The sequence below is a fragment of the Nomascus leucogenys genome, chromosome 14, assembly GCF_006542625.1.
Source record: "Nomascus leucogenys isolate Asia chromosome 14, Asia_NLE_v1, whole genome shotgun sequence".
Classification (NCBI taxonomy): Eukaryota; Metazoa; Chordata; class Mammalia; order Primates; family Hylobatidae; genus Nomascus; species Nomascus leucogenys.
The window spans coordinates 74,048,764-74,073,045 of NC_044394.1; the positions used below are offsets into that span (position 1 = coordinate 74,048,764).

At 49.3% G+C, this 24,282-nt stretch overlaps 1 protein-coding gene across 1 annotated transcript in view; it reads right to left on the bottom strand.

Annotated features, from left to right (window-relative positions):
• Window positions 1–24,282, bottom strand: part of FBLN7 (fibulin 7) — a 48,482-nt gene that overhangs the window by 12,336 nt on the left and 11,864 nt on the right. The window contains exons 2-4 of the mRNA XM_003277673.3: window positions 16,005–16,164; window positions 10,873–11,043; window positions 280–405 (exon numbers count right to left, since the gene is read on the bottom strand). Coding sequence (XP_003277721.1) covers window positions 280–405; window positions 10,873–11,043; window positions 16,005–16,164 — 457 coding nt within the window. The remainder of the gene's footprint in view (window positions 1–279; window positions 406–10,872; window positions 11,044–16,004; window positions 16,165–24,282) is intronic.

Sequence of the window (24,282 nt, forward strand, 5' to 3'; positions counted from 1 at the left end):
TAGGGGATTTTTAGGTTGGGAGTCAGTTCTTGCACTTGTGTTTTCTACTATAAGAAGGATCAAAACTCTGGTTGCATCAAAGAGTTAAGCTCTGTCAAGCGACCACTTTACAACCACATTAAAAACCAGAGGGATCGATGGATGTGAAACAGAGAGGAAAAGCTACATCTTTGAGAGGGGGACTGAGCTCCCTACATGTCTGCATTTGGTGACCTATGCCTAGGGTCCTCCTCTCCCCACAGCAGGATGTCCTCACCTAACCCCACGGTGGCTACGTACCAGTCTGGGCCTGATGCTGACAGCGGTTCCCAGTCCTTCCTGGAGGACAAATGCATCTGTACTGGTTGACTCCTTCTACACACGTACCACCATTTTGACAAGGCTGGCTGGAGCATTCACTGGTATCTAGGAAGATAAATAATTTTCAAATATAAGGATGCGAGTTCTAGGTCTAAAACAAATACAATTTTAAACCGATGAAGGGTTAACTTCCTTTACATTGTGGGATAACTCCCACTTTCTACCTGACCCCACCCACTCTTTCCACCCTCTCTACCTGCAAGAGCTGCCAGGGGGCCAATGGGGCTTATATGCAGCCCTATTGCATCTCCATTCAGCAGGCCCTGCACTCAGGCACACACTGCCCACCTGGGGCTCTGCATGCAGGAGCTGGCCTATGACCTGGCCATACTCTGCCCACAGGCACCATTTTCTAATTTGCAAAGGTGCAGTGTAGACAGCTGTAGCCAGACAGAGGTGGCTACCTGTGGGCATCTGCCCACGTTGCCTTTGAGTCATGCCCTGCAACCCACAAACCCTCTCTTCCATCAGCCAGCACCTGGGAGAAACACTTTTAAACAGGAACAAAATTCAGTGCAGTTATAAAGGGGAGGGATGGCCCACTGGAATGTCCAGGGTTGGGGAAGACAAATTGTCCGAATTCCCACCCAGAAGCCCTACTGTGCTAGACCAGGTAAGAGTTTTTTGATATTTCCTTATTGTTGGTAAAGGGAGATGTTCCTTGCTCATCTACACAACATTTCTGTGGAAAAGGTCTTTGTAGAGAGAGAATGTTATTTTAAAAAGCTCAATAGACTTTTTTTTTCTGGGTGGTAGGCTTATACGCGATTTTTCTTTGCTTGCTTATAATTTTTTGTATTCTTCCCTTTCCCCATAATAATCATGTGTACATTTTTTAATTAGAAAAAAAAATGATTCTTTTAAAATCTAGAGGCCACATGTTAGCTGGGCATGGTGGTGGGTGCCTATAATCCCAGCTACTTGGGAGGCTGAGGCAGGAGAATCGCTTGAACCCGGGAGGCGGAGGTTGCAGTGCGCTGGGATGGTGCCACTGCACTCCAGCCTGGGTGACAGAATGAGAGTCCATCTCAAAAACAAAAAACAAACCAAACAAACAAAAAAACCCCATAGGCCACATGTGCTTGTTATGAATTCCCTAAGCTCAGTTTTAGTGCACAGAAATAGGCCATTTCCATCAGAAAGAGGCTTGTCAGTTCACTGACTTGACCACATTATCTTCAGAAAGAAAACTGAAAACACCTCCTTGTTGGCATAAAAGCAGCCTTTCCTGCATGTCTATCAAGAGGAAGAAACAGGTGCTTTGTTCCTAATGAGAAAGACAGACTTGTTTTGGGTGGAATGGGAGGGACTTAGGCTTCCCTTAAGCCTCCTGGAGATTGGGATGTCATTAGACTCTTACACAGTTTCTATTTGTTGCCAAAAGACAGACTGCCCGAATGCTGCTCATCCCTAGAGAAGGAGCCATTTCAGTTTCTCAGTAACCTCAGCCTGGTTGCACTGTCCCTCATACACTCTGTTTGCAGATGACCGGTTTCTAGGAATGTGTCTGAAATGACTGTACACAAATGCTTGGGGTTGCTGTTTCTATCCATTGTCCAGCTCCATCACTGCCCACCAGCATAGTCTGGAAGTGGGCAGATCACTAGGCCATGAAGTTGTGGGCAGAGAGCCAGAAAATGTGAACACCAGTATCTTGTAGCTTGGCCCCAGTAGGGCCAGTGCTGTGTTCTCTCCTTTGCTGCCCACCAAAAGAAGGCATTGAGCCTGATCTGTACCTGAACCGTGTGGATGGGGGTTGGGGATCATCGGTGCAGCAGAGAAATGCACAGGTGTCCCGAGACCGTACACCCTGTCTCCTTCTCTGGATCCACCCAGCATATTCATTTCTAGACAGGCTGCATTCAGACTCTCTTTATCTCTTATCTTGATATGCAGTCAGAGGCATCCAATGGCCTGATGTCCAGCCCGGCACCCACTCTGTCCTGATTGAAGGACAGTTGTCATCACACCCACGAGTGTCCCATGCTGTGGCATTCAGTCAAGTGCATGGCAGGGGCTGGCAAGCCAAAGCCCAGATGATAATTCTGCTTTCATCTGCTGTTTCGTTAGCACTTACTGTTTTCATGAAGCCTAGCTAAGGATTTTATATGCATGACCGAACTTTTTTGTTTTATTTCTAATTCCTTCCTGACTTTTTTCTTTTATTTCTAATTCCTTCCTGGGTGCTATCAACTCATTTCCTGTTTTTCATTTTTCCAATCACCTCATTTTTGAGGGTTTTCTCATTTTTATCTAAACTGTTCTTTCCTTGCTTTTATCTTTTAAACATTTCTTTCAGCTTGTGATTCTCTAGGTTATAGTTTTTATCTGTTTTATGGGCATGTCTTTCCGGCATTTCTTTATTGTCTATAGAAATTTTACTCTTTTTTTATAATATCCTCTAAGGAATTTGTCAAGAATCCTTTTCATTACTCATAATTAAGTGAAATATTTCCCCATATAGCTTTGCTAACTTCATGACTCTGAAATTCTCACTTCACTTCTGTTGTTTTTCCAACGTGAGCAAACACAGGCCCTCACACTTTCTCAGCTCTGCCTCCTTTGCACTTTTGTCTGGATGACCATCTCTTTCATTTCCACCTATTTTCCTTGTTGTGCATAGTTTGGACTCTCCTCCTCTTAAAGTCTCCTTAATATTAAGACTTTGCCCTGGAAAATTTTGGAGGTTCCTATGGGGCAGGCTGTTCCAGCAACTGAAACTTCCTGTTGAAAAGATGAACTTAAAGCCGGGTGTGGTGGCTCACACCTGTAATCCCAGCACTTTGGGAGGTTGAGGTGCGTGGATCACTTGAGGTCAGGAGTTCAAGACCAGCCTGGCCAACATGGCGAAACCTCGTCTTTACTAAAAATACAAAAAATTAGCCGGGCGTGGTGGTGGGCACCTGTAGTCCCAGCTGCTTGGAAGGCTGAGGCAGGAGAATTGCTTGAACCCAGGAGGCAGAGGTTGCATGATCCGAGATCAAGCCACTGCTCTCCAGCCTGGGCGACAGAGTGAGACTCCATTTCAAAAAAAAAAAAAAATAAAGAGAAAAAAGAAAAGGTGAATTCCATACCTGAGAAAACTGACCAAAAAAGGCTGGCACTGAGACAGATCCTAATCAAATGACTGAATTTTAAAGAAAAAAAATATACTTTGGGGGCATTCAGGCAAAAAGACCAATATAATAGCACAACAGCATCAGTTTAAAACAGAAGACACAGAGTGACATATTTAAGATACTCAAGAAAAATATGAGGTAGGTGTTTTATATCCAATGAAACTAACAACCAGTAAAAAAGCTGCACACTTTTTGAAAGTGGGAAAACTCAGGAAATTGCTCTAACTAGACAGACATCAGAATGAGGATGGCAGTGACACTCGCTGAGGCAGAAGAGACGTTATCAACCAATTCTAAGTTATAAAACTGATTTGGACCCTGATTCAAAGTGTTAAAAAAGTGTGAGACAATTGGGGGAATTTTTACTCTAATTAGATATTGACGATATTAAGGAATTTGCTGTGTTAATCACTGGATTTTAGGTATATAAGTTCATTCTACTATTCTCTGTAGTTTGGTGTGTTTGAAACTTTCCATAGTGAAAAAATCTTTTAAGATGCTTAATGGCCGGGTGTGATGGCTCGCGCCTGTAATCCTAGCACTTTGGGATGCCGAGGCGGGCAGATCATGAGGTCAGGAGATCGAGACCATCCTGGCTAACATGGTGAAACCCCGTCTTTAATAAAAATACAAAAAAATTAGCTGGGCGTGGTGGCAGGCGCCTGTAGTCCCAGCTACTCCGGAGGCTGAGGCAGGAGAATGGCGTGAACCCGGGAGGTGGAGCTTGCAGTGAGCCAAGATCATGCCATTTAATAAAGCCTAAAATAGCCCTTACGAGGAAGTGCTTCCTAATCATAAAGAGTTACATTTAGAAAGAAGAGGTAATGAAAAATTGCTCATGTTAATATCTATACACAGATGATACTGAATATGTGCGACTTGGATGTATTTGTATGTGCTTAGATAAAAGACTAGAAGGAAATTCATCTTTTTTTCATTAATTTAATCGTTTGGTAAATCAGCCAGCCAGTCAGTTACTCAGTAACTATTTATTGAGTGGCTACTATATATTTAAAAGGCAGCTCTTTCTACTCAAATTCTTTTTTTAAAGGTCTCGGGGGAAAGGCCTCATGATACAGAAAGTGAGATGGACTGAAGCTCTGCTCCCTTCTCACTGCAAAACGCCTTTCCGAAACTCCATCCAGCAGCACTGGCCCTGCTTTCCACAGCCTCCCCGAAGTCTGCCTCTCCCGGCCCTTCCTGTCTCCTTTCGCCCTCCCCCTTCTCCATTTGACTCCTCAATGCCCTGCAGGTCTCTGCCTGAGTCACGTTTCTGTCTCCACCCTCTCCTTGCAGGTCCTCCTACCACTGCCCATGGATTTCAGTACTATCTTATGCTAATAACTCCCAACTGGGTATCTCCAACCCTGCTGCTGCCTTGAGCTCCAGACGATGTCTACCCATCTAGGGTGGAATGAATGGATCTCCACTAGGGTGTCTGTCGCACAGCCATTTTAACTTAATATGTCCAAAATGGAATTCTGATCAATGACCCACACACGAGCTGCTTAAAAACAAACCACATCCATCACTCAGTCTTCATTATCTCTGTAAATGACACCCTCCACACCATCATCCAAGCCTGAGCCTGGGAGCCTTGATTTCTCCTCCTGGCTCACAGCCCACATGGGATGGCGGCAAATTCCATCAGTTCTGTCTCTAAAAATACCTAGATTCTCCACTACCACAATCTCTCCCCTGGACTTCTGCAATAGCCACCTATGTGTTTTCCCAGCTTCCATTCTTGTCATCTCCAATGCGTTCTCTATGCAGCAGCGACACTTGTCTTAACCCTGTTTATTGGGCTTAGAACTAAAATCCCACCACCTGCATGGCCCATGACTACAGTGCTGGCCTGCGTGTCTCTCCACCTCGCCTGGCTCACTCTCAGCTCATATAATCTCCACCAACAAGGTTCTACAATTTCGTTTTTCATTTCCTCAAATGTGCCAAATTCTTCCCTTCCCTGGGGGTCTTTGCTCATTCTCCTTCCTTTTCTTTTCTTTTTTTTTTTTTTTCACTTTCGAGACAGGGTCTCACTCTCTCACCCAGGCTGGAGTGCAGTAGCATGATCTCGACTCACTGCAATCTCTGCCTCCCGGGTTCAAGTGATTCTCTCAGCTCAGCCTCCAGAGTAGCTGGGATTACAGGCGCATGCCACCACGCCTGGCTAATTTTTGTATTTTTAGTACAGATGAGGTTTTGCCAAGTTGGCCAGGCTGGTCTCGAACTCCTGACCTCAAGTGATCCACTCACCTTTTCTTTTTCTTTTCTGTTTTTTTTTGTTTTATTTTGTTTTGTTTGTTTTTGTTTTTTTTGAGACGGAGTTTTGCTCTTGTCACCCAGGCTGGAGTGCAATGGTGCGATATCAGCTCACCACAATCTCCGCCTCCCGGGTTCAAGCGATTCTCCTGCCTCAGGCTCCCAAGTAGCTGAGATTACAGGCGCCTGCATGCCCAGCTAACTTTTTGCATTTTTAGTAGAGACGGGGTTTCACCATGTTGGCCAGGCTGGTCTCGAACTCCTGACCTCAAGTGATCTGCCCACCTCGGCCTCCCAAAGTGCTGGGATTACAGGCATGAACCACCGCGCCTGGCCCCTCCTTCCTTTTCTTAAAACAGTGTCTGCCCTGTGCTGCCCAATTACCTGCTCTTTGCCTGGCTAGATCCCGTTCCTCCTTTCATCTCAGTGTCATTGTCCCCTGCTCAGAGGCCCTCAACTGCTCCTTGCCCCATGCTGTTTACTCTGTCCCTTGTTAGGTCATGTGTGGCCCTCACCACAAACGTCAGCTCGCTTCCCTTGGTGTGTGGCTGCCTGCTTTGCCTTGCCTGCCCTCTTAGCCTGTGCACCCCAGAGGCCAGGGTCGTGTCTGTGGGATTTGGCATTGAGTCCCTAGCATCTGGCACACTGCTTTGTGCATGGCTGATGCTCAGCAAAAATTGGCTGAATAAAAGAATGAAGGTTAAAAATAAAGGGTGGGGACGACTGACAAAGATTCCTTTTCACCAGCATGATGATAAGTGACAACAGTATTTATATCTCTCAAATTCGTTTCTTTGGTTACCCACGTTGTCAAAGGCACAAGATCTTCAGCTATGGTTCCCAATTCAGAAAGCTTTACATCTTAACAACATGGCCTTCAGAGAAAGGAGGAGGAAAAAAGGAAAATAAAGGAGAAATGGAGAAAGCCAAGTGGCTGCTTTCCACTCTGGAGTTCTGGAGTCCACCTATGCCTGCTGTTTTTTTGTTTTGTTTCATTTTGTTTTGTTTGTTTTTGTTTGTTTTTCTCTCGAGACGGAGTCTTGCTGTGTCACTCAGGCTGGAGTGCAGTGGTGTGATTTCGGCTCACTGCAACTTCTGCCTCCCAGGTTCAAGCAATCCTCCCTGCCTCAGCCTCCTGAGTAGCTGAGATTACAGGTGCCCACCACCACGCCTAGCTAATTTTTGTATTTTTTAGTAGAGACGGGGTTTCGCCATGTTGGCCAGGCTGGTCTTGAACTCCTGACCTCAGGTGATCTGCCGCCCTGGCCTCACAGAGTGCTGGGATTACAGGCGTGAGCCACCGCGCCTGGCCTGCCTGCTGTTTTTTAACGGCGTAATTGTGTGTAATTTCCTTCCCTGCCAAGTTGGGTTCATCACTGTCTTTCCAAGCAGCTGACTAGGGTTGGAGTGAGGGACAATTATGACAGCACTGCCAAATCTGTCACTGGCACTGATATTTTGGGCCTTGAAATGAATTATCTGTAATTAAGAAGATTATGCCCCACCCCCCTCCGTGTTCATAACACATGGCAACCACACGACTGGTGGTTTGGGGCATGCAGTGGGTGTGCTCAGTGGTTGCTGATAAGTTTCTAGGTTTGGTCACTAGATTGTTGAGTTCCAGCCTGTGTCCCATCCACACCCTTAATACTGTCACAATTGGTCATCAAACAGCAGTCAGGAGCGCTATTTCTCCCTCCTGGCAGGTTTGGCTGGCACCGCTTTGAGGCTGTTGCTGGAGACAACATCCATGAATCACATCAGTTCCTGCTGAGAACAGAAGTGTCGGTGCAGGCACAGTCTACTCACTTAGGAGGGGCCACGGCCAGCAGCTGCTGGAGCAGCTTGGTTGTAACACATGAGTATTTTTGTTCAATCACCACCCTGGGGTCAATGCCCAGGCCCCATCTACGCTTCAAGAGAAGAAAAATCTCCATCTAAGATCTCATCCTGGACTGGCCATCACCTTGTTCCCTGAGTTAGTCCTTCCCAAGTTTTTGATAGCACATGCTGCCCGAGTAGGCATCTCCAAGGTGGGCTGCACCATGCAGCTCTTTGGTGTGGAAGTCAGGGAAGAAGGAAAAAGGGCTACGCAGGAGGCTATGGGGAGATGAGAGACGAGCACAAGGTGCATCTGGAATGAGCTGGTACGTCCAAGGGCAAGACTCGGGAGGATACCACGTTGGACCACGGGAAAGGTCAGTAGGCTTGCTGGACGCCTGGCAGGTGGGACCGTCTGCTCTGCACCATGGTCCTCCAGGCAAAGTCCACCCTCCACATCTCAAGAAAGGGAAGTCTGCCCAGTAGGGCTGTGGGCTCTGATCTTTGTAAGATTTGGCTTGGCCTTCCCAAAAACATCAGGGCAAGTAGCAGTGAACGTAACGTAACGTAACATAACATAACATAACATAACATAACATAACATAACACAACAGATGTCTTCCCTGGACAGAGATGACACACATACATCTGTCTACTGTTTTGCCTGTGGCTGGCAGTCATTCTGACTGGTTTGGGCCCAAAATGCATTAGCACTTCAAAATTTTCAATATATTTTCTGCTTCTGGCAATAGCAAGAACGAACCAAGTGGTGCTTCTCAAAATTTAGTTAACGGCAGTATTACTTAGGGAACATATTAAAAATGCAGATGTTTTGGGTCTCATCTATAAAAGTCCTGACTAGATAGGTCTTTTGAGACCTCAGAATCTGTCTTTTATGGGCTTACTGGGTGACTCTGGAGCACCTGAATGTTTGAGATCACGGCACAAGTTAGGACGCGGCAGGACCCTCTTTTCCATTGAGGGGGTCCTGCTGCAGCGAGGCAGGTGCAAATGCATAACTAAAGCGCCCAAGGTCAAGAAGGAAGCTCGTGGACACACCCAGGATCCTCCAGGAAGGCATTCTTGGCCAGCCACTAGGATGGAGATGGACTGTGGGGAGCGCTTTGGGTCTCCACCTTTGTCAAGTAACCACGTGTTCCTTTGCTTGAGTCACTTCTCACGACTATGTTCCCGGGCCTCCAGTGTTTTGTATCTATCTCCCTAAAAAGGCATTCTTTCTGCTATCTTCTCTGATGAACTCATCTTTTCATTTTAATCACATGATGTGCATTGTAGTATGTCACCACTGAGGACAGAATATTTGGATAATATCTAAGCAAGCAAGAAAAAACAGCACACACATAAGGAAGATGTGCTTTCACTTGCAGCACCGCTTGGGGGCGCATGGGCAGGTGCAGCCTTTCTGCCGAGTGGCAGGCAGTGCTCAGTTCAAAGCGAGCCTGAAGCCAGTAGGCCCCCTCCAGCCACAGATACACAGGCCAGAGACAAAGTCACCCAGTAAGAAGGCCTTGTCAACATTGTTTGTGGTGGCTGGGAGTTGACTGCAATCAGGTGTCCATGGCAGGGGGTGGACAGATCAGATGTGGGGGTGCATGCCAGAGAGGACCAGGCAGCTATCAGAGGCACTGGAGCAGACTGCACGTGGCAATGCAAATGGGTCCTGAAAGTGCTGAGTAGACCGAGAAGGAAACCAACCAGGGTCTGTAACTCAATCTGTAAATTGAAAATACTGACACCCAAAGCAATAAAAATGAAATATCTGTGTGTACACACCTCCCCTGCCATGGCTTATCACCCAGGAGGTGCTTAACCTGGCTTGAGATCTTTCAGAGTCAAGTAAGTAAATACCAGATATTGGCATTGCCCCTGTTTTGTTTGCATGTTACATGACTTGTATTTCCTGGCTGGTTCCTAGGTGGGTCTGAGAGCTGGTCATCAACCTTTGAACCATCATCACTCTTTCCAGGGGTCAGGAAAGAGAAGCCTAAATTGTAAATGTGGTTCTGGTTCCCCTGAGCTTCTCACGGCAATCCATACTCATCTTTAGGGATGGCATACGTTCTGGAGTTCCTCTATGTTTTCAAGTAATTTAAGCATCCAAAATCCTCTCTTGGCCAGGTGCAGTGGATCACACCTGTAATCCCAGCATTTTGGGAGGCCAAGGCAGGCAGATAACTTGAGGCCAGGAGTTTGAGACCAGTCTGGCCAACATGGTGAAATCCCTTTTCTACTAAAAATACAAAAGTTAGCTGAACGTGGTGGTGGGCACCTGTAGTCCCAGCTACTCAGGAGGCTGAGGCTGGAGAATCACTGGAACCCGGGAGGCAGAGGTTGCAGTGAGCTGAGATTATGCCACTGCACTCCAGCCTGGGCAACACAGTGAGACTCCATCTCAAGCAAAAACAAAAACAAAGTCCTCTCTCTACTCTGCTCTTTGCAATCTTCTTGTTTATATAATGTCCATGTTTCTCCTTCAACTCTTTAGCTAGAATCATGGACATTCTGCCTCAGCAGATGTCCCACGAACCTTGCTCTGAAAATGACTGGTGACTGGTAGCCAAGATTTTTTTGACCATGGGTTTTTGAAAAGCCAACAGATTTTTTGTGCCAAGGCTGATTTTCCTCTATATCAAAAAAGTGCTGTTTTTAAACCTAGCACAGAGAGAAGCCTTTTCATGCCCCCCCCACACACAGTGGACTCTCCTGGAGCCTGTTGATACCAAGTCCCAATGCAGACAGAAAGGACACCTGAGGGGTTTCCTCAGCCCCAGAGGATACCAGCAGCCTCACAGACAGACTGCGGGCCCAGAACGGAGCAGCCACAGGAGCATCATCCTGCAGTACCTTCCTCTGGTCCCTTTCCCCAACCCACGAGCAGCTTCTTGCCCTCACATTGATAAGAACAAGTCACTGGTGTCCAGAGCACAGAGCGGTGTGAAGGAGTGCAGACTCTGGGGTCAGAGTGTCCAGGTGTGAAGCATCTTAACTGTGCCCCCCACCCCCCAGCTGTGTAACCTTGGGCAAGTTCTTTAACCTCTGTGTGCCTCAATTTCCCCATACGCAAAACAAGACTAAATTATTGTGAAGGTACAGTGAGCTCATACAGATAGAGACCAGCGCCAACCCAGCATGGAGGTGAGTGATCAGGCACATTGGCTGCTGTTCTGTGGTTGAGGAATGATTAAGGAACCATGCAGAAAATGTTCCAAGCAATGACCCTTTCTATGCAAGAAACCCTTGCTATGCTGTGATGGGTCCGGCGCAGTGGGATGGGAAGGAGAGACGATACCTCTACAGCGGGGCTGCTCCCCTGTCCAGGTGCCATTGGGAAGACACACGACGCTGCTGGGCCCGACCAGCCGGAACCCAGGGTTGCAGGTAAAATGGACTTCGTGATCCACTAAGTACTTGCTTCCAAACTTTCTGCCATCTGCGGGGGTGTTCAGATCCGGGCAGGAAACTGTAAGGAGAGATGGAAGGATTACGAGCTCCTCATCCTGGACCACAGCCCTTAGACATTACTGAATTGCAGGACTTCCCATCTTGAAGTGCCCTCTGTTGCATGCCTGCTGCAGGCTGTGCACTGTGCTGGTCATTCTGCATGCTGCGTCTCATCAAGTCCCCAGAGCTCTGTTGGGGATGGGTGGTACGATGCCTGCTTAGCAAAAGGTGATGAGACTGGGGCTCAGAGACACTAAGTGCTGTATGCAAGGCCTCGAAGCATGGGAGGCCCACCCTGCAAGGATCCGCCTCATCACTGCCACTTACTCACTCTGATTTTCTGGAGCTCCAACTCCACTGGGTTTCTTTAGGTCTCCTGAACAGGCCACGCTCAGCCCCAGCTCCAGGCCTGGGATTTTGCCCTTCTCTCTGCCTGGAATGTTCTTTCCTCAGAGCTTCCACAACTGGCTCCTTCTCACTCTCCAGGTCTCCACTCATATGCCACCACCTCCCCGCGTGTTCCCTGGCCACCGTGCCTAACCCAGACCTCCCCAGACACTCTTCCCCAGGCGCTCACTCTGCTCTCTTCTCAGTATTTGTAACCATCCGAATTTTCTTACTGACTTGCTTCTTTCTACGTGTGTTGTCAGTCCTCTCCATCAGAATGCATCTGGCCTATGTTCCTGTGTATCCCCAGGACTAGCCCACTGCCTGGCACACAGTGGATACTGGATAAATCATAAATCATTCTTGAACAAATTAATGAATGGAGCCTTATCTATTGCATCTTAGGCACTTGGGCTAGATCCATGAACAAAATAGACCAAACCCAACCCTCAGGAAGCCCACCTTCTAGCAGGGGAGATAATAAGCAGTGGTGAAGGGTGGGGCCATGTAGAAAATGAAAGCAGGGAATGGTGCTGCAGATGCCGGAGAGAGGGGATCATTTTGAATACAGTGGTCAGGGCAGGCCTCACCAGAATGAGTTGAAGGTGAAGATGCCTGAGGAGGGCAGAGGGACAGCTGTCTGAGGGACAGATGCCTGAGGAGGGCAGAGGGACAGCTGTCTGATGTCTGAGGAGGGCAGAGGGACAGCTGATCAAACATCCTGAGATGGGGAGGTGCCTGGCAGGTCTGAGGAATGTCAAGGAGGCAACAGGACTGGAATAGAGTGGATGAGGTGGAAAGTAGTTAGACATGAGTCAGGCAACAGGAACAAGACGGCTCAGAGTTACACGGGGCATTGGAAAGAAAACAAAAAGTCCATGCAACTTGTTCTCCGTGTGAGACCAGGCCACTGGAGGTTTGAGCTCAGGCAGGAAGCAGCCTGACTCTCAGCAGCACTCCTGCTGCGGTTTGATTGTGAAGTGCCCACACAAGAGGAAGGGGAGGGAAGCTCAGGCCAGGGTAGTAGCTGAGCATGAGGGACATGGTTCGAATCCTGGCTGCTCTGTGAAGATTTCCCGAAGGACTGACGTGGTTGGAGAGAGACGGGGTGAAACTAGCCTGTTCCTCTTCTTTGTGCAACAGAGCATCATGCATGGGCAACAAGTCAATGCCCAAAGTTAGGATGGCTTGGATTTGGATTCAGTTCAGACGGAAATTCAGAGCCACTTCTAAAATGCATTCAAGGTAAATTCCAAGTGTCATTTACCATGTTCATATTTTAAACAGGCAAAAACAGAACTTGCTTCAGCTGTGCAGGTCAAAGCAAGTGACAGAGTCACTGAGCATCCCCCATAAGGATGCACTGATCAGGGGTGTCCTGGACCAGAGGCCGCTAAGGAGCGTGATGGGCCTCCCTGTCCAGGAGTGCAGCTGGCAGGATGCTGTAGCTCTGCCCCAAATCCCACCTGGGCCAGACACAACCTGGGGTTCTTCGAGGAGCAGACGTGGCAGCCTGAGCTGGGGCGGAGGGAGATACCGGACCCTCCAAGGATGCTTGGTGGCCTTTGGTGATTGGGGAATATCTACCCATTGCTGCATCGTCTTCCTTGAGTAAAGCTCCAAGTTGGCCCCCAGTGGTAATAACCTTGTGAGTAGGAAGCAAGTGAGAGTTCACGTCCCAGGACTCAGCTGCTCCTGGGGTGCTGCCTCAGCCTCTGAAATAAATTATAGTTCTTTTTTTTTTTTTAAATCTAGTACTTTATTGTGTTAAAGGGTTTTAAAATGCATTGGGGGAAAATAGTAGGGTCTCTTTGGGGATGAAAAATCTTTAAAAACCTCAACAAAGGAAAACTACCTACAACTCACAAATACACCACACCTGAATAGATTGAACAGTATCTGGCACTTAGTAGATGCTCAATAAATGTGAATGGAGTGGATTAATGGATACAAATTAATTAAAAATCAATTTGTAGTCACATCCCAAACAGGAGCTGAAGGCCCTTCTCTAGTGACAGTAGGAGAACGTGTCCTTTGGTTGATTCTGTTCATGAGGAGCACATCCTACTGAGTGTGCAGAGCCATAGTGAAGCTCCCTGCGCCTTCCGAGGTGAAGTTAGCATGTAAGGAATGAGATCAACAGTTAAGCAGTCTCAGCAACATGGGGACATAAATCCGCTGAGACTGCTCTGGATGAGCCCTGAAGCTGATGGGTTGTGATGATGCACCCAGGAAAGAAAGACCAGGAAAATAGGAGGGAGATACTTCATATGGAAGCCAGAAAGGAAGACCAAGAATTCTCCCGAACTAGAAATTATTCTTCCTGACTCCCAGCAAATTCCCTTAAAAGAGGCCTGGCACAGGAGCATCTGCCTGTAATCCCAGCACTTTGGGAAGCTGAGGCTGGAGGATCGCTTGAGCCTGGGGGTTCAAGATCAGCTTGGGCAACATAGTGAGGCCCCATCTTTACAAACATTTTCAAAATCAGGTGCAGTGGTGTGCACCTGTAGTCCTAGATACTTAGGAGGCTGAGGTGAGAGGATCGCTTGAGCCTGGGAGGCTGCAGTGAACTCGGATCACTCCACTGCTCTCCAGCCTGGGTGACAGAGCGAGACCTTGTCTCTCTTTTAAAAAGCAATCAGGTAGTTTTCCCACTATGTGCCATTTGATCTGGGTAGGTGTCTGACTTTCCTCCAGGTGCAGGCCCAACCCCCACCACACCCTGAAAAGGGATCCTGACAGCTGCCTGTCCCCTGCAGGGCTGTCACAGGATCAGCCTCTGTGCACATAAAGTACCTAGCACAGTGTCCCCCACACACTTAGAGATACATCATGGCAATTTTTTAAAAAGAGAATTTGCCACTTTAAAAAGTGTTGTACATTTCAGAGATGAAAGCCCCTGAATCTTGGGAAGGAGGATGGATAATGTAATAACAACTGCCCTTCTATCTGTCTAGCGGGCAGGGCCCCCTCACATGGGCAGGGGAATTGTATAACATTCCCTGTGGGCTCCACTGAAACTCCCAGGGACCGCAGGCAGCTCTGACCCCATGAAAACAAGGAAGGCTTTGTGGAGTCAAGCTTTGAGCAGGAAAAAAAAAACAAAAAACAATCACCAGATCAGGGACCTCTGACTGCTAACTCTCTTGTCTTGGCCTCAGTTTCCCCATCTGGAGCAGGAAGCAAAGACACCCTGCCTGCCCCATGGAGTTGGGGTGTGTAGAGCCCCAGTGAGGGCTTGGGCCTCACAGTGCCTTGGAAAGTGTGAGGCTTGGCTGGTGGTTATTTCTGCAGCTGTGGAGCCAAGGAAAACAGGAACGGACTCAGTGCCATTGAGAGCTGGATTTGCCACCATCATCTCCGAGAAGGTAGGAAATCCACCGCCTTCCCCAGGAAACTTCAACTCACTCAACAAAGACAACCCTTGATAAATGTGTCTGCAGTGAGTAAATGATGTCAGATATTCCACAGGCTCCTGACTTTGAATGAGCATGATGACTGCCCCCTGCCCCCCAGCACCCTAAGAGACCGGAGGAAAACCAGCCACGCATCTCTGGACCTTGGCGGTGTGAAAGCTGTTACAGGGCAAGCAGGAAAAAGTGCCCCTGTGTCTGTCAGAGTCCTGCCCTCATGGGAGGGAGTCTGGGGTGCCCACTGTAGCCTCATCAGACAAGTGGAGCTTGTCCTCAGCAGCCCTTCCCTCCCAACCGCCCTGGTACTAACGGGGACTCCCTGGAGGGTGCACTTTCACGCCTGAAGCACTGGAGCCAACCTTGTTCATGGACTGGAACCAGTGTATTGCACTGGCGTGGGCTGGGGATGTGTGTGTGTGTGTGTGCACGCACAGAGGGTGTGGAGAAACTCAGTGCTTTCCACTCAACTCTGCTATGAACTTAAAACTGCTCTAAAAATTATATTAAAGTAAAATCAAAAATGAAAACAAAACCAAAACTGGATCCAACTTGTGGATGGGGAAGGGAAAAGCAGTGCGTGATCTAAAAGTGGTGCCTTTCAACAGTTTGGTCAGTATGAAGACATGATAGTTGTTAAGGCCAGAATGAAAAGGCTTAAGAAGAAAAGGGGTGACATTCAGGCCAAGGGAGAAGAAAGAGGGCAGCTGCCTTTCTAATGTACTCACCCCACCCCCACTGCCACCAACCAGGGTTAAAAATGGGCCACAGATTGGCCAGTTGCAGTGGTTCACGCCTGTAATCCCAGCACTTTGGGAGGCTGAGGCGGGCGGATCACGAGGCCAGGAGATCAAGACCATCCTGGTTAACAGTGAAACCCCGTCTCTACTAAAAACACAAAAAATTAGTCAGGCGTGGTGGCGGGCGCCTGTGGTCCCAGTTACTCAGGAGGCTGAGGCAGGAGAATGGCGTGAACCTGGGAGGCGGAGCTTGCAGTGAGCTGAGATCGCGCCACTGCACTCCAGCCTGGGCAACAGAGCGAGACTCTGTCTCAGGAAAAAAAAAAAAAAGGGCCACAGAGGGAAGATGGAAGGGTGACGAAGGGGCCTCCGGCTGGGAGCGTCTGGGGGAAAGTGCTTGAGTGCTGCGCTGCCACCCCAGCAGTGCCGACGTGGGGACCCACCTGGAGGGGCATCTGGGGCCACCCTGCTCACAGAATTCTGCAGCGCGGCCAGCCGGCTCTTCATGTGGCGGATGCCCTCGGCGAAGCGTGTCTCCTGGCCCTTCAACAGCTGCTGCAGCTGGCGGATGGCCGAGAGGAGCTGCTGTTTGCTGAGACAGTTCTGCGGAGAGAAGACATCGCCACCACCACCCATTGAGACTGACTCAGCCTCACATGCTCGTCTGAGCTTCCGAAATCACCGAAGCCACGGGGTCCAAACTGCGTTTGAGGCTCCCTAAACGCAAGGTGAAAGTGACCTGCTGCTGGACAGCACTCGTATGGTAGCCCCAGTTCACTCCTTAAGAAAAACAAAATGCAGGCAGGACGGATGACTCTAAGTGACCGGGTGGATGAACAGTTATTTGAACCCAAAGAGCCTTATAATCACCATGCTGCCACTCTGAGAGACTCTCTCTAATTCTTCACTCTAAGTTAATGCTCTGAAACCCCTGGGCCTTGGCATACATTTTCTTTCTGTCACTCTTAGACATTTTTAAAAGCAAAGGGCCAATAATACATGTAAAACAGGCAAAACAGGAATGCCCAATGGTTCCTATTCTTTAAAGACATAGAACAGGGAAAATAAGAAAAAAACAACTCACTAGAGTTAACGAGGCATTCAATAAAAGTCAATGTTCAGTTCTGATAATTTTTTTAAGCCATAGAAAGGCAGAAAATGGAGGATCATGCTTACCATGATAAAGGCTACCTAACTTAAAGCAGCATCCAGCATCATACTTTTTGTTTGCTTGTTTAAAGAACAGAAACTTATTTCCTCACAGTTCTGGGGCTAGAAGTCCAAGATCAAGGCATCGGCAGTGTTAGTTTCCAGTGATGTCTTCTAGATGGCAGATGGCCACTCTCCCCAGGTGCCAGCATTCTACTTAATGCTAAAATTCTCAAGGTTTCCTGGCCGGGTACGGTGGCTCCTGCCTGTAATCCCAGCACTTTGGGTGGTCAAGGTGGGTGGATTGCTTGAGGCCAGAAGTTCGAGACCAGCCTGTGCAATATAGTGAGACCTCATCTTTACAAAAAAAATAAAAAATTCAGGCCGGGCGCGGTGGCTCACGCTTATAATCCCAGCACTTTGGGAGGCTGAGGCAGGCGGATCACGAGGTCAGGAGATCGAGACCACAGTGAAACCCCGTGTCTACTAAAAATACAAAAAAATTAGCCTGGCGTGGTGGCGGGTGCCTGTAGTCCCAGATACTCGGAGAGGCTGAGGCAGGAGAATGGCGTGAACCTGGGAGGTGGAGCTTGCAGTGAGCCGAGGTTGCGCCACTGCACTCCAGCCTGGGCAACAGAGCAAGACTCCGTCTCAAAAAAAAATAAAAATAAAAAAAATAAAAAAGTCAGCTGGGTGCAGTGGTTCACGCCTGTAATTCTAGCACTTTGGGAGGCTGAGCTGAGCAGATCATGTGAGGTCAGAAGTTCGAAACCAGCCTGGCCAACATGGTGAAACCCAGTCTCAACTAAAAATATGTTAAAAATTAGCCGGGCATGGTGGCGGGTGCCTATAATCCCAGCTACTCGGGAGGCTGAGGCAGGAGAATCGCTTGAACCTGGGGGCAGAGGTTGCAGTGAGCCGAGATTGCACCACTGCACTCCAGCCTGGGCAACAGAGCAAGACTCTGTCTCAAAATAATAAATAAAATAAAATAAAATAAAATAATTAAAACAAAAAAATTAGCCGAGCCCGGTGGTGTATGCCTGTAGTGCCAGCTACTTGGAAGGCTGAGGTGGGAGGATTGCCTGAGACTGGGAGGGAGGTTGCAGTGAGCTGCAGTCACATCACTGCACTCCAGCCTGGATAATATTGAAACCCTATCTCCACAATAACAACAACAACAAAACCAAACTAAATATTTCCAATCTCAACTGCCTTTAAGAACCAGGACAGGCTGGGTGCGGTGGCTCATGCCTGTAATCCCAGCACTTTGGGATCACTTGCATCCAGGAGTTCAAGACCACCCTGGGCAACAGACTGAGACCCTGTCTCTACAAAAAATAAGAAATTAGTTGGGCATGGTGGTGTGTGCCTGTAGGCGGGAAGATCACTTGAGCCTGGGAGGTTGAGGCTGCAGTGAGTCATGATTGCACCACTGTACTCAGCTTTGGTGACAGAGTGAGACCCTGCCTCAAAAAAAAATTAATCGCCTAATTAAGAAAAAGAGCCAGGACATGAAAAATAGTAAAGGAGGGGTGAATCAAGTGGGGAGGGATGGGACCTCGGCCTTGGGGAGCAAGGAGGTCTCTACTAAGGCCATTCACATTCACTGGGGGCCGTGTGTTACAACAGCACAGCCTGGACTCTGCTGCCTGCACAGGAGACAGGAGACACATCAAGACAATGATGATGGTTATCTTTAGGGATAGGCTTATGGATTATGTTTTAATTTAATTCATTTTTTTTTTTTTTGAGATGGAGTCTCACTCTATCACCCAGGCTGGAGTGCAGTGCCACAATCTCAACTCACTGCAACCTCCACCTCCCAGGTTCAAGTGATTCTCATGCCTCAGCCTCCCTAGTGGCTGGGATTACCGGTGCCCGCTGCCACGCCCCACTAATTTTTGTATTTTTAGTAGAGATGGGGCTTCACCATGTTGCCCAGGCTGGTCTCGAACTCTTGACTTCAGGTGATCTGCCTGCCTCAGCCTCCCAAAGTGCTGGGATTACAGGTGTGAGCCACCGCACCCAGCCTTAATTTTATTTTTTCTACTTAATTTTTTTTCTACTGAGTATTGGTTTTATAATTCTAAAAAACTGTCTAAAAGAGAGTGGGGCAGTAAAGTGGCAGGGAGGCATGTGGCCCCCACAGCCAGGGTGGCTTCTAGCCTCACCAGCGAAGCACCACAACCACAACCACCACCACCACCGTGGTGGGAACAGAGCCACTGCCACTCTCCCAGGGAGGCTGCCAGGCCTCTGCACCGTGGAGATTTCACCAAATAGATGACTCACTGGCCAGACTGAATGGATGCTTTTGACACAGCTGAATCCCCAGTTGCCCCTGGAACTCGTTAATCCCGGGGGCTCCTGGGCCTCCACCATACCCAGGGCCTGACGAGGCACAGCCCCAAACGCAATTGCTCAGAGGAGAAGTTTGGTTTGTTTTCCTTCCTCCTCCCCCATTGTGGTCCCTCCCACACAGGTCCTGGGGCACTCGGGAGCGACCTCCTGCAACCCCCCACCTGCCCAGCACCGTGCAGCCCTCCCACCAAAACCTGATTTCCCACACCCACGTCCCCTTCCTTAAAAAAGGGGGGCTCTGCTTTTATAGATGACTTCATGGCTTATATGTCAATTACATTTGTGTACTTCAGTCTACAAAGAGCTTCTTTGCTGTAACAAAGAATAGTTCAGCTACTGGCTGGCAGCAACCCTGTGGAGAAATGGGGCTTGTCTCCATTTCATAGAGAAAGATACGGAGGCTGAAGGTCAAACACCTTGCCCCAAATCATGGGGCTTAGGAGCAGTAGAACCAGGCCGGGAACCCTGACTCCCACCCAGCCCCGCAGGCCACCCCAATGGACTGCCTCCTCTGTTCTCACAGGCTTCTGTGTGGTGAATGATCTTATTGATGAATTTGCACTAGGGATTGATAGGACTGAGCCCAAATGCCCCACAGTAGATTTCTCACTCCCGTGCAAAGTTCAGGTTGGGTGCCTGGGCAGTGGGGGCAGGCAGCGTGAAGGGAAGGTGGAGGAGACGTCCTTGCCCACATCTAGCCAGGCAAGCGGCTGCCTCCTGCGCTACGAGCTGGCCAGGTCCTGACAGCTGAAAGTGGGTTCGCGGAGCCGCAGCTGCCCCAGGTACATGGAGGGCCCAGTTTTGAAGCCGGGAGAAATCTGTGCCAAAGGCTGTGCTGGGAAGGGCAAGCATACTGCCAGGAACCTGGGGTGATGGCCTGGGGCTCCAGGAAGTAGAGGAAGCAGGGGAGTGTGTGTGGAGGGACAGGGTCTTGTTTTCTACTTGGCCATTGGGCAGCCAAGCATTTCTAACCCCAGTGCTGCTGGCTCTGGGCACAACTGCCTTCTGCTTCTAGTGACACTTCCTGCTCCATGGGCAACAGGCGCCAGCTGCTTTCTCTCCGGTGCTCATTGAAGGTGAGATGGCCCAGCTTGCCAGTTACCACCGAAAAACCTTAAACATCTTCAAGACCAAGCAAACCAAGGCTGCATCTCCATCCCAGACGGGGAGGGAGACAGAAAGGCTGCAGGCTGACTTGCCGAGGGAAGGTGAGGAGGCTCTGGCCCATCCCAGCCTCCAACCTCTCTGGAGTGAGGCTAATGAAACAGAGTGTGGTACATGGAAGCACCTCGCTGCTCTCGGCAAGCCAGCATGCCGGGGTTGGGGCCAGGGAGCCTGAGAAGCAGAGAGTATCCGTGCCTTTGACATGAGGTTTGAGGGTCTGAGCTGCAGCTGCTCCTAACAGGGCAGGTCCTGGATGCCATGCTCATCTGTCACCTGAATTGGCACAGGCACAGGCATCACCGAGCTCCTTTGTAAAGCTAGATGATGAAGCTGGAATCCTTGCATACCAAGACAAGCACCCATGAGACCCACATTATGGGGACAAATGAGGTCATGTGAGGGGCCTGGGACCCCAGTGCCCCCTTTCTCCAAGCTGAGAAAGCTTTATCATTTTGCTTGATCATAAAAAGAAAGCATAATCTCTGCAAAACAATACAAAATACAGAAAAATGCATTCAAACAAAGAACAAGTCCCACAACCAGAGACAACCGCTGTTAACTTTTCGTTGGGCTTCAAGTCTTGGGTTAGACACAGGTGCTTCCTTGCACAGACGTCATCATGCAGCCCCACAGGATGCAGGTTCTATGTCAGCTCTTTCCCCTCAACACTGGCTGTGGCATCATTTTCACATTAACGAGCAGAGCAACCCGTCTGTCTCTGCGTCTCAATTCCCATTCCTCAATGCTCTCTTTTCAGTCTCGGCAAGGGGCTCCTTGCCCACAGCCACAGTTGTCTGCCATTACCCTCCCAAACCCACCACCCTCCCCTGCTCTGAGCCATGCATGGAAGCAGACCATTTCCTTCCATGCACACGTGGCCCTTGCCGAGGTCAGGCCAAGGGTGCTGTGAGGGGCTGTGGGACCGACAGGAAGCCGGCCGGACCCTCAGGGGCTGTCCACCTGCTGTTCAGTGAAGGGCTGGCTTTTGGGCGAGGCTTTCCCATCTCAGGGTTCCAGGTCCTAACTGTGAAAAGCAACCCCAGGCTCTGCACAGCCCTCCAGAGCTGACCTCCCGCTCTCCAAGGTGGGATTGGGTGAAGGTCAGATCCAGACAGGGCAGCAAGGGGAGGCCCCCGCACCCCAGGAAGGACGGAGTGTGTTCCAGAGGTCGTCCCCTCTAAGCTGAGGAAACTGCAATGTCTGGGCCCTCACTTTCCCAGGCCTCTTCCAGGGCTCTTGAGGGGCCCCCGTTTTAAATCTTTTTCTTAGAGAGATCCCCTCAAATGGTATAAATTTTCATCCCTTCAAAACCAGTCGTGGCCCAGCTTATGTCATTGACAATAAACAATGACAAATAGTTTCCATTTCTTTGAATTAATAACTTCTTTGAAATGGAACCAAGAGGAGACGTTCAGTGAAACCTTCCATCTTTGAGTAGAAAAATATCAAGGTTTACCGTTTCCGTTATGAAACTCTTTAAAGGGGTGAGTACTTCATCTAACTTGACATCAATGGCAATGTTTGCAGAGAACCAGTTACAGAAGGAACAACAGATGTCACCCCATCCAGGTTTTTCCAGCCTAGGGTAGAGGCAGCATGGATGGTTCTGGAAGACGCAGACCAGTGCTGAGAGCCGGGCGAGGGGAGGAGCTGGTTTTAAGGCTCTTGGAAGCAAGAAGGCCCACGGAACGCTCCATCCACCCCTGCCCTTCTCCGGGAATTCTTGTCCATCTCCCCTCCAGCCCCTTCTCTCACAGTGTTTACTCTGGTGGGTCCATGGAAGGGTCCTCAGAGATCACGAGGCCCCTTCCTCTGAGAACCAACTACCACTTGCAGGATGGCTGGGCCTCCAGAGATATTTCGTACCCCCAGACCCCACCTCCTGGTCCAAGGGTGGACACAGCCAAAGATGGGTGTGTGTCCCCTGGCTCACCCGGTCCCCTGCCAGCAGGCCTGACCCCTCCTATCCCATCCAGGCCCCCATGCTGTTTGGGCTCACCCGGAACCTGCTCTGAAGGCACCAGAGGGCACGGAGAAGCTTCAGGGGTGTGTACAGGAACACAGGGACTGGTCCCTGGGGTTTCTGTTCTCCTGTAACCTGGCTCGATGGTCTTCCTCACAGTGACAGTCTCGGTACAGTGACACCTTTTCAGAGCCTCTTTGGTGACAATAGAGCTCCGAGACCTCCAATGGCCACGGATGACCCCTAGACTTGGAGGGGCCGTCTCCCATGCTGGTTTCTCCCAAGCCACAGCTATGCATCATGTCAGCATTTTGTTAATGGGAACACAGATGTTTTGATGCCTTAGGTCTCTGAAAGGACCGAGCAACTTGCCAAATGTGTGCCTGCTGGCCAAGGCTCGGAGCCTTCAGCGTCTGAGTCATGTCGAATTCGTGAACGTGCTTTCTCCAGAACTTATTTTTATTTTTCAACCGAGCCAGAGGCGGGTTATAAATCCTCGACTACTCTTCATGCCAGAGACCTCTGGTTAGCACCCACATATATGAGGAGAGAAAGTGGGCGCTTCTGGGGGAAGTGAGAGAATTTCACTTGGGGAGTTGCCCGAGGCCTTTGGATTAGTCAGAACTCTCTACAGAAACAGAAGCAATAAGAAAGAGATATATATTATATATACACACACACACATGCATACATATACATATGTAATATTGTAATATATAACATACTTATTAATATATGGAGAGAGAAAGAGAGATTTCAAGAGATTGTCACGCAGTTGTGGGGGCTGGCAAGTCCAATTTTAAGGAATTTTAAGGAACTGTCACGCAGTTTTGGGGGCTGGCAAGTCCAACCTCCACAGGGCAGGAGCAGGCTGGAGACCCAGGGCCAGTTGCAGGTGATGCTGCAGCTCAAGGTCGAAGGCAGAAGGCAGTGTGGAGGCCCAACTCCCTCCTCAGGGGACCTCAGTCTTTTGCATGAGGGCCACCCACATTAGGAGGCGAATCTGCTTTTCTCAAAGGCTGCTGATTTAAATGCTAGTTGTATCTAAACAATCGCTTCCCAGCAACATCTGGACTGGTGTTTGAGCAAATATCTGGAAGCCACATCTTAACTAAATTGACACATAAAATTAACCACCCCAGCCCTCCAGCTGGAGCCTCCCTTTGGGGCTCTGCACCCCAGGATGCTCAGGGTATTTTAGTTTGAACCCTGCTGGCTGCCTGTAATTCTACATTTACACTCCATGCCCCATTCCAGTCTGGTTTTTAAAACAGCCACAGGAGCGATAACAACAACAGCAGGTGCCAAGAGCCAGCACTGCGGCCACACTTCACACAGGAACCTGTGACAGCCCAGGACATGGCACCATTACAACACCTACTTGACAGGGGCAGAAGCCGCGTACGTCTCTGAGCCACGGTGGCCTATCCAGGATTTAAAACCCAGTGTGCCTTCTCCAGCCCCTGGTGTGACAAGATGGCCGGACTCACCTTAGAGAGGGGTGCACAGAGAACCTTCGTGAGTCCTGCCTCATTCATCCTCTCACTTCAGAGCACCCCCTTGAAAGCCTCGGTGTCCACCTTTGGTCACCCTCCCAGCCACCTCTCCCCTGGCTGCTTGGCATTCTTGAGGACAGAAAACAAATTTTAGACAACTTGGAATCCTTGACGCTGAGAATAGGATCTGAGTGTACACTAGATGCTCATTTGAATGAACAAACGAGTGAACAAGTGAATGAGGAGTGAAGGAATGGTGTCAGTATGAGCCAAAGACAATCTCTTGCTCGTCTTACCACCCAAACTCACTTTCCCCATTTCACCTGCTTGTGCCCAGCTAACCTTTGTCCAGATGCCACTTGCATCTGTGGACTGGGTTGTGCCTTTCACAGCCTCGGTATTATCTTCAGCAAGTCTCTGAGGCCCCCAGTGCCCAAGCCAAGTGAGGAGCTTGGGGTCCACACACATGGCGTCCAGCAGCTGCAATCCCCTCCTAGGTACACAAGCTTGGTATGTGAGCCTTCTCCTCACATCTCACAACCTGAGAGCCTCCTACCAGGAAAATGGCAGCACATTTTGTCTATT